The 10,026-nt window shown below is 47.7% G+C and overlaps 1 protein-coding gene across 1 annotated transcript; it reads right to left on the bottom strand.

Annotated features, from left to right (window-relative positions):
• Positions 1-2,083: 2,083 nt before the first annotated feature.
• Positions 2,084-4,905, bottom strand: LOC127227539 (carbonyl reductase [NADPH] 1). Its single transcript, XM_051191916.1, has 3 exons — positions 4,347-4,905; positions 2,895-3,002; positions 2,084-2,544 (listed from the first exon to the last, which is right to left on the bottom strand). The coding sequence occupies exons 1-3, from the start codon at positions 4,687-4,689 to the stop codon at positions 2,108-2,110; spliced, it is 888 nt and encodes a 295-aa protein (XP_051047873.1). The 5' UTR covers positions 4,690-4,905; the 3' UTR covers positions 2,084-2,107.
• Between the last annotated feature and the right edge of the window lie 5,121 nt (positions 4,906-10,026).

Genomic DNA, 10,026 nt, shown 5'->3' with positions numbered 1-10,026 from the left:
CTCAGCTTGAGGCATGGAGCTCCTTGCTTTCCTAGAATTGATTGTGACAGTGCTTTTCCTTGTTATATTTTATCTACCTGGCAGGGTTAGTGAACCTTGATGCTAGGTTAGAAAACTTTGACGATAGGTTTCACCCATGAGCAAGTTGTCTCTTGGCTGACTTTGTTATAAAACAAAACCTCACTTAATGCTGCCCAAGAGCCACGAGCAGGTGCGATCAGCTAATGCAAGATTCCCTTGGGGACATGGTCCAGCATGAGCTGAACAGGCACTATGTCTGTAAAATGGCATTTGTCATAATTAAGACTACGGATCTATACATGCGGTCCTTTCTGAATCATTGCGTTTTAATGTCTGTTTTATTTGGCTTTTCTCCACTTCCTTTCTTTTTTCCTTCCCTTTTCTTTTACAGCCCTGACTGGAACTCATTATGTAGCCAATGCTGGCCTCAGACTCACAGAGATTTGCCCACCTAAGCCTCTGGAGTGCTGAGGTCAAAGGCATGTGTCACCTGGCTTGCTATGTGGCTTTGGTTTGACACAAAGGATCTGTATTGGTGATAGTCACAGGAGAGAATTGTCCAGTCACGAAGCTAAGCTGTCTTAAGAATTAGAACTGAGTTTTCAGTGAGGGTCACAGGTGCCAGCCAGACCAGGGTGCCGAGGAAACCCGTCTGCCTAAGTAGAAGGACACATACAAACTTTCCATGATAGAAACCAGTTAAAAGAATGCACAACCACAGCATTAGCCTTCCAGAGGACGCTGGAAGGGAGGAATATTGTAAACTGAAGAATAGGAAAAAGCCAAGATGTTATAGGGGCAAAATAAATGGTGTTAGATACTGAGCCCCTTTAATAGTGCTCCTCATGTTGTGGTGACCCCCAGACTTAACATTATTTCACTGTAATTTTGCTGCTGTTATGGATCATAATGTAAGCATGATATCTGGTGTGCGATCCCTGTGGAGGTCATGGTCCACAGGTTGAGAATCACTGATTTAAGGCCTGCTCTACGGGAGGAAACACGTGCCTAGGACTGTAAATCTGGCCAAGAACCCTGGGCTGGGGAACTCACACTCACAAGTTTGAACTTACTGATACTAACTTGCTGAATGGACACAGTGTGTAACTACCCTCTAAATCGGCACCTCTCTACCTGTGGGTTAGTTTAGCTCCCACCTTCCTCAGAGACGTTTATTTGTGTGCTGTGGATGATGGCTAGTGAAGACACTCATAACTGGTCAAAGTTAGTGAGGATCTGAGGGTGCTCACCAACCAATAGGATGCCTGTATCACCCTCCAGGAGGCAGAAGGTACATCATTAGAGCCACAGGCTGGGGAAAACCAGAGCAAATCCGTGTCTCCTCAACATGATAGGACCCCTGCAGTCACGAACTCTGTGACATCTGTGACTGCCTACACACAGACAGCCACCGTTCTAGCACAGAGTGGGGAGGTGGCCATAAACCCCAACCACTGACTGCGGAACTATTGGCAGGTGACAGCTTCTCAGGGAGGAGAAGTTATTTTTCTGTAAGGATATGCCCCAGGTAGGTCAAGCAAGCTTGCTTAAACAGCAGCAGCAGCAAAAACATGAAGTTGGAAGGGGGTGGGGGAAATGGGGGGTGTATCTGGAGGGAGTAGGAGGGAGGAGCAGGGGATGAATGCGCTCAAAACGCATCGCATGAATATGTGAAATTGTCGAAGAATTAATAAAAATAATTTAAGTTATCACAAAATTATTTCAACAGCAATAGAAAAGGAGGCCACCAAAACACCCACACCTAAGGTTTTCTTCTAATGTCTATGTAATACCAAGTATGCATGTGCATATACACACACTGTGCATGGGAACACAGTCTAACATAGCACCCCCATACAAGCACACACACACACACACACACACACACACACACACACACACAACTAGATGAACACAGGTAAAGAATCGTTTAGTGCATCTTGATTTTCAGTGTTTATTTCCAGCAGTTTCATTTTATCTCCTTGAGGAAATCACTAAACTGGTAGAATTAGAATTAGAGTTCAGCGTCACTTTAGGACAGATTAGGAAACCAGGTGCTGTGGGAAGAGGGGAAAGTTGATTGAGTTCACCACTGTTCTACTTTCTTTTCTTGAACAAACTGCCCATGAGGCCCCTCTGCATCTGGGGGCAAAAGGGCCAAGTACACGGGGGTCTCTGCTCCTTCCTCTGGGCTCTTGGTGGCTTTTGGTCCCGCCATGTCCGTTCTCACCCACCCTGGGCAACAGGCGTTGAGGAGGATCTTGTCCCCTCTCCTCTGTTCGCTGAGTTTCCGGGCGTGGATTCTGGACAGGACCGTCACCCCAATCTTGGTGACGCCATACGCACTGTTAGGCCAGCCTTCTTTCTCATGAATCCCCTTCTTCGTGTCTCCCACAAACTTGTTCATGAGCCCCACCAGCTCCTCCTCAGTGATGGTCTCGCTTCGGAATTTCTGCTGCAGCTCCCGGCTGCAGTTTTTCAGGACATCAAGACTTATGACGCTCGACACATTCACCACTCTGCCTACGATGCACAACGGAATGGAAATGATGAGTTGCAAGAAGCAACGGGCTTAGCATAGAAAATCCCCACATGGGAGAATACCGAGAATGAATTTAGAGAAGAGCACCCAGCCAGAACCATGGTAGCGGAAGATAAGCTTGAGGCAGATCGACCAGGCAAGCGGCATTGGAAAGAGCGGCTCTCTGAGGTCTGCAAGCACAGCCTTGAGAAGTACGGGGGTCTTCTAGGGGTATGCTGGGAGCTTACGTTGTGAGATTCCAGGAGAGCAGAGACCAGGAGGGCAGAGACCAGGAGGGCAGATCCCAGGCAAGCAGACTTCAGGAGAGCAGAGGCCAGGAGGGCAGGCTCACCTTGGGGTTTTATTAGAGGGAGGAGCTCAGTGCAGACAGCTCGGGTACCAAAAAAGTTTGTTTTCATTGCTGCTTCTGACTGGATGTGGAAGTGGGTAGGATCCGTGCCTTGCGGGAAAGAAAGAGAACACAGACCAGGAGGGGTCAATAGTCAGAACTTGAGACAACGGTGGGCTTGCAGTCTAGTTAGGCAAGTCCTGATGGGTGCTGCTAACGAGAACGGTCCCCACAGGGGCTGGGACTGTTAGTTAAGGACTATGGTGTGTGACCCTGGAACAGTGTGTCACTGGGAGAGGACTTTGAGGTTTCAAGAGCCCACGTCTGTAGTGGGACATTTTTGTGGGGACCATCAGCTCCCCAGTAGTGACATGGAGACTTCTTAACTATGAACGCTTGGCCGATAGCTGAGGGTTCTTTCTACCTAGCTCTTATAACCTAACTTAACCCATTTCTATTACTTTATCTATTACTTCATCTCCATTGCCTATCCTGTTTGTGCTGTGTCTCTTGGCATCTCTGCCTTCTTCTTCCCAGCACACTCCCTGTCCTGAAAATCCTGCCGGGCTATTGGCCATTTCGCCTCCTATTAAACCAGCTAGAGTGATCCATCTTCACAGTGTACAGAAAGATTATCCCACAACACACACCACAGGCCTAGTCCCAATCTCTCTCCAATCTCAGCTCCTCCCCCAGCACCACGCCTGTCTGCCTCCCGCCTTGGTGATCATGGGCCAGCCCTCTAAAAATGTAAGCAAGTGCTCAGTTAAATGCTTCCTTTTTATAAAGTTGCCTTGGTCATTGTGTCTCTTCATGATAGGACAGTCACCAATAAGGAATCATGGTGCCTCTGTGAGGTTCCTGACTTCATATAAACTTGCAGAGGATCCCAGAGTCAAGCCAGATAACTGGTTAAGTCTCTTTGAGTGGAAACTTCTAGGCTCTGGTATAGCAGGCTACTGAACTATAGGTATGCCATATCATGAAAATATTCCGAAGAATAATTTAAGTGCTAAAATTATCTTGGGTAAAATTGGTCTCTGCACCAGCCCTAAATTGCTATACAATGTTACCCCGTATTGCATTGTTTAAGTGCCTGACTGTTACCATTTCCTTATGCTTTTGTAAGCAACACTTGCTTGGTGTCCATGTCCAGAGCTGCCTTTCTTTATGTCACAATTGCATTGTTTGCTCTTGAAAAATGCAAACCAACTGGCCTTTGGGTTTACTCTACTCTTCTTGGGACAGTCTTGCTAGCATTTAATAAAGACTTCATTCAACTTACTCAGGCCTCTCAGGAGTTTTTCTGTTCAGGCACCCTATAACACTGAAATATTCATTTTGTTCTTAAACTGCCAACATATCTTGCTCCTCCCGAGGAGCCTATTGAGACCTCCACAAGCCAAGGTGCCTCTTCCCCATCCCGCTGCCCTGCCAGGCCAACAGCAGACTGACCTGGCTGGGCGCTCTTAAAGAAGTCACTTTTCCTACTTGGTGGCTTATTCTTGGGCCAGGTGCCAATGCCCGCGTTGTTGACCAGCACGTCCAGTCCCCTGTAGTCCTTGAGCAGAAAGTCGCGCAGGGCGCGGATGCTGTGCCGGTCGTCGATGTCCAGCTGGTGGAAGCGGGCACTCAGGCCCTCCGCCTGCAGCTGCTGCAGCGCCGCCTTGCCCCGCGCCTCGTCGCGCGCGGTGAGCACCACGTCCCCCGAGAACTTCCGACACAGGTCCCGCGTGATGGCGAAGCCGATGCCCTTGTTAGCCCCGGTCACCAGGGCCACGCGGCTGCAGGACGACATGGCTGAGTGGACAGCGAGAGGCACCTGCCAGAAGAACTAATTCAGCCGACTCCGGGCTAAGATGTTGGATTGAGAGTCTGTGTGAACATCCAGAGCATTGTATGCCTGGGGACCTTCGGCCCAGAGCCCAGACTCTTAAGCAGTCTTGGGTACTGCCCTTGGCACAACTCAGTGGAGCTTCAGGGCAAACAAGACGAGCCAGTCTGAGTTAATGTTGGGTGAAGTGTCCATCTCACAGTGAGACATCACTTACTAGTGAATGTTTAGTCAGTGATGGTCCACGTGTTGGCGCTGCACATGGATTCAGTGTTTTAATAGTGTACCACAAGAGGAACTAGATAGTTTTTTAAACAGTCAGAATGGGGAACGTGTTGATAGACAGTTAAAACAAGGGAGAAAGGGTGACACCTGATTACGGAGACCCCTGGGACACTTCTAAGCCTAGCACTTTCTCTTGAAGGACACTTAGAAGGTCATGGTTGGGAAACTTAGGAGGAAGAATGCTGGAAAAGGGAAGCCAGGAATTTGCCAAACAGCTCTTGGGGCTCCTGACAGCTGCTCACCTGGCAGCCAAGAACTGTCCAGTTGGTCATGTGATTAGGTCTGAACTTTCACACCCGCTTCTCTGCCCTTAACTTGCCCGGGCTTTCCATCTTGCTTTGAGAAACGGGATCTGCCCTGACCGTTGCTTTTCCATCCTGGAGTTTATAACGTTTCTCTGCAAATGAAGTCTTTACCGCTAGTGGAGAATGAGGTGTAAAGAGTGAGTAGGGACCTAATGGCTGTATGAAAAACAAACAAATAAAGACGCAAACATGAACTGCTGGCCAGTTCTTGGCTAGGTCTCCCATAAACTGCAGGAAACATTTTTAAGTCACTGAGGGCTCACACGTCGGGCACTCGAAAGTACTCTCTGTCCCTGCAGGTCAGAACAGCTGCTTCCAGGGCCCAGGGCAGCCCCTGTAAAGTTCTTTAGAGGACATCAGGGTGCACTGTTTTGTGTTGAGATGTCCACCCTGACTGCTCCTGTTGTACTGACCACAGTCTGGGGACGAGGACCCCAGCTCACTCTCTTACCTCCTGGTTGGAGACAGCGCATGCATTGGGGGCATCCTTGGAGTGGGAATCTGCGGCGGTCATCTGTTTCTGGTGTAAGTGATTTCTCCCCGAATAAACATCCATCAGCCTGCACTGTGTCCCAGAATCTTATTTCCCACGCAACACTGCTTTATTTGCATGAATAAAATTGTATTCTTATCTACTGCACGTTGAACGCACTCCCCTTACATTCCCTGGGCCTTCTCCAGCCTCACAGTGCATTCCCTCTCTTCCCCTCCTTTCTGCTTTCATGTTATGTATGCTTACATATATATCTATTACATCTTGGATCCATAAATGGGAAAACGCATGTGATGTTTGTCTTTCTGAAGGCTTAAGTTGGTGCTTAATAGGATTACCTCCAGTTGCACCCATTTTCCAGCGGACGACAAAACCCTGCTTTTCTCTATAGTTGGAAAATTCCATCGTGCGCATGTGCCCATCCCTACATCGTTGGGTACCCAGGTTGGTCCCATAACTTGGCACCATGAACTGTGACTGAGTCAGCTTTGGTGTGCAACTGTCTCTGGGGTAACTTTCAGTGCCCTGGAACTGCAGAATTGCAATAGCAGAGTAACAGGATGGACTGATTATTCATTTTTTGAGAAATTGCCTGTCACATTTAGGGTTTTGCTGCAGCGAAGAGGTACAACCAGGGAGAGTCTTATAGAGGAAAACATTTAATTGGGGCTGGCTTACAGTTCAGAGGTTTAGTCCATTGTCTTGTTGATAAGCATGGCAGCATGCAGACAGACATGGTGCTGGAGAGTCCTGAGGAGTCTACATATGGGTTGTCAGACAGCAGGTAGAGACAATCCCTGGGCCTGGCTTCAGCACTTGAAACCTCAAATTCACTCCCAGTGACGCAGTCCCTCCAACAAGGACACACAGACCTATTCCAACAAGGCCACACCTCTTAATAGTGTCACTCCCTATGAACCTATGTGGGCCACTTTCATTCAAACCAGCACATTCCATATTGCCGTCAGTAGTGACTGCAGTAGTCCATTTCCCCTCGGGCACTGGCTATGGATTCCTTCTGCTCTGACTTGTTATTTATTTTCTGTGTGTGTGTGTGTGTGTGTGTGTGTGTGTGTGTGTGTGTGCACACGTGTGCATACCGTGTGCATGCCTGGTGCCTGTGGAAGCCAGAAATGGGCATCAGAGATCAGAGTCCCTGGAACTGGAATTACGGACAGTTGCAAGTCTCCATGTAGATACTGGAAACTGAACCAGTGAGGGCAGCCAATGCCTCTAACTGCTGAGCCATCTCTCCAGCCTCTGTTCAGTGCCTCAATGACCATCATTGTGACCTGGGGAAGATGGATTCTCAGTCTAGGTGAGGGTGCCCAACTCATTGGTTGGGTTGTTGGATTTCATGTTGTTTAGGTTTTTGAGTTCTTTATATATTCTAGATATTAATCCTTGGTCAGGCACACACTAAGCAATGATCTTCTCATATTCTGTGTGCCATCTCTTCACTCCACTATAGTTCCCTTCACTGTGCAAAAGCAATTTAATCCCACAAGTTGCCAGTTATTCACTGACATTACTTCCTGAGTGACCGGAGTCCTATGTAGAAAGTCCCAACCTGTGCCTATGTCTTAAATTATTTGTCCTGCCTTCTCCTTTCAAGTTTCAGGGTCTCAGGTACCTTCCTTCCTTCCTTCCTTCCTTCCTTCCTTCCTTCCTTCTTTCCTTCATCCCCCCCCCCACCTCTTTTGAGTTTTCAAGATAGGATTTCTCTATATAATAGCCTGGCTGTCCAGGAACTCACTTTATAGACCAGGCTGGCCTTGAACTCACAGATATCCATCTGCTTCAACATCCAGTTATGGGATTAAAGGCATGTGCCATCATGGCTCAGGTCTTATATTAAGATCTTTGATCCATACAGACTTAGTGTAAATACAAGGCTTCACTTAGCATGATGCAATCTACAGGTTTGTCTTGTATCCCTTTGCTAAGTTGAGAAGTGTTCCCTTCATTCTTAGTATCTCCTGAGTTTTCAATCATGAAGCAATGTTAGATTTTATCAAAGGCCTTTGCTGGGTCTATTGAGACGACCATGTGATTACATTGCATTTACTGATTTGCAAACACTGAACTCTTTGTCCTACTTTGGAATAAAACCAATGATGGGCCAGCTTGAAGTCCATGTTAAGGTTGGAAGTCATTGTGTTACAAGGTTGGAATAAGTTTGTTTCTGTTTACTGCAAAACGCAAGTTTGATCATGCTTTAATATGTTTCTGGAATTTGACATGCCCCCCCCCCTTTGAATGTATCCTGAGCTTCTCCCCTGATAAGATGAGGTGTTCTACCGAGGAAATCTTGAGATATCTTGAGATGTTCTGCCAAGATGGTCTGGTCTGTTAAATAATCTTATCAGCTACCTGCTTCTGTAAATTTGCTTGCTTATAAGACCTTAAGTCGCCACATTCCTTTGACAACGCAGTTTGTATCTTCTCCCTATAAAAGGAGGCCTGAAAAGACAACCCATACTGCTCTCCCCAGACCTGCTATGGAGGTTCAGTCCTGTGCATAGTAAATAATGCTTGCTGAATTGGCCTTAATGTGAGTAGCCTTTATCCTTGCTCAGTAGGATTCTCAGAGGCTCCATCAAGATTACAGCCCCAAACCCATCTCTCAGGGACCCTTTCTTCCAGTCCACCAGGACCAAAGAGCCACGTCCCCTTGGGGCACACACCTTGAAGTTGTTCCAAGGCCCAGGGACATGCTCACATTTCTTCTGACTACTGAGACGAGCAGTTTAGACAAAAAGAAGATGCCAGCAAGCACCCATCTGAGGAGCCTCTTGCTGTCCTGGTTTTGCTCTTACTCTTTTGGCTTTTGTGTGTGTGTGTGTGTGTGTGTGTGTGTGTGTGTGTGTGTGTGTGTGTGAACAACACCCAGCTTCCAAATAACTCACACACGGAGGTTTATTCTTAGTTATGAACACCCGGCCTTAAATTGGCTTGTGCTAGCCAGCTTTTCTTAAATGAACCAATCCCTCTTTTGCCTCTGGGGTTTTATCTTTCTCTATCTCTGTATCCCTTACTCTGACTCTTATTCCGTGGCTGGCTGGGTGGCTAGATGGCTGAGCCCCGATGTCTTCCTCTCTTTGTTCTCTGGTCCTCTTCTCCGTTCCCCCTTCTGTCTGTTCTCTCTGCCTGCCAGCCCCACCTGTCCTTGCTCCTGCCCCGCTATTGGCCGTTCAGCTCTTTATTAGACCACCAGGTGTTTTTCAGACAGACGCAGTAGCACAGCTTCACAGAGTTAAGCAAGCGCAGCATAAACAAAATAATCTTCCACCCCAGAGACCTCCGTTTGGACGGAACCTCCAATTCACTCCTGTTTGATCCTGAAAGCCCTCATTCCTTTCTCTCCAAACCCCATCCTCTCAGAGAATCTCTGAGAGATTCTCTGGTGGCTGCAGCGGCTCCTCCCTGGAGTTGCCAGCAGCCCAAGTCCCCACTAAAGCTCAGCTTTTGAGCATACTTAGCAGAGACACAGCTTGTGGCGGACACATGCTGTGGAGTAACCTCTCGTAAAGATTTGTCACTCAAATTGATACAGTTAAATGCTGATTGGTCAGCAGCCAGGCAGGAAGCATTGGCAGGGCTATCCAACTAAGGATGATGGGAAGGACAAGGGCGGAGTCAGGAGCCTCCAACCAGATGCAGAGGGAGCAAGACGCGCTCTGCTAATAAAGGTACCTCCGCGTGGTAGAGCGTAAATAAGGGATATGAGTTAACCTAAAATGTGAGGTAGATAGTAATAAGCCTGAGCTATTGGCTGAGCATTTAAAGTTAACATAAGCCTCGGAGTAGCTGTCAGGTTGGGGACCAGGAGGCCGGGGCAGGAAACTCCTGTCTACAGAGATAGCTCATGACATACAAGGGAATCTTACCAGAACGAGGGTCCTGGAGAAGTTGCAAAGTTGAAGGAGCCCGTGAGTATGGCTCTCAGCTTGGCTTTTCCTTTTAGTGTGAACATTGGAATGGAGCCGTCTGTGCGGCTGGAATCTCTGGAAAATGCAGCAGACAAAATGCCGTAGGTCAGTAACCTCAATGCAAAAGCAAAACTCTCACCTCAGAGACGCACACATGGAATCGTTGTTGCGTTTTATAATTAACTTAAGTCTTTGTGTTTTTACTTGGGGTTGAAGCAGCTGCAGGACCAGGCAGGACAAGAAAACTGCACAACAAAATGGTACCCAATAGGGGACATGCACCCCA

The sequence above is a fragment of the Phodopus roborovskii genome, unplaced genomic scaffold, assembly GCF_943737965.1.
Source record: "Phodopus roborovskii unplaced genomic scaffold, PHOROB, whole genome shotgun sequence".
In the NCBI taxonomy this organism is placed as follows: Eukaryota; Metazoa; Chordata; class Mammalia; order Rodentia; family Cricetidae; genus Phodopus; species Phodopus roborovskii.
Note: the sequence above shows the minus strand (reverse complement) of the source record. Positions and strands in the feature narration are given on the sequence as shown.

Coding starts and splice junctions, on each gene's coding strand:
- LOC127227539 (XM_051191916.1), bottom strand. CDS start 4,689: ATGTCGTCCTGCAGCCGCGTGGCCCTGGTGACCGGGGCTAACAAGGGC. Junction 3,003..4,346: donor CTTTAAGAGCGCCCAGCCAG/GTCAGTCTGCTG, acceptor CTTTCCCGCAAG/GCACGGATCCTACCCACTTC. Junction 2,545..2,894: donor CCCTCTAATAAAACCCCAAG/GTGAGCCTGCCC, acceptor TGTGCATCGTAG/GCAGAGTGGTGAATGTGTCG.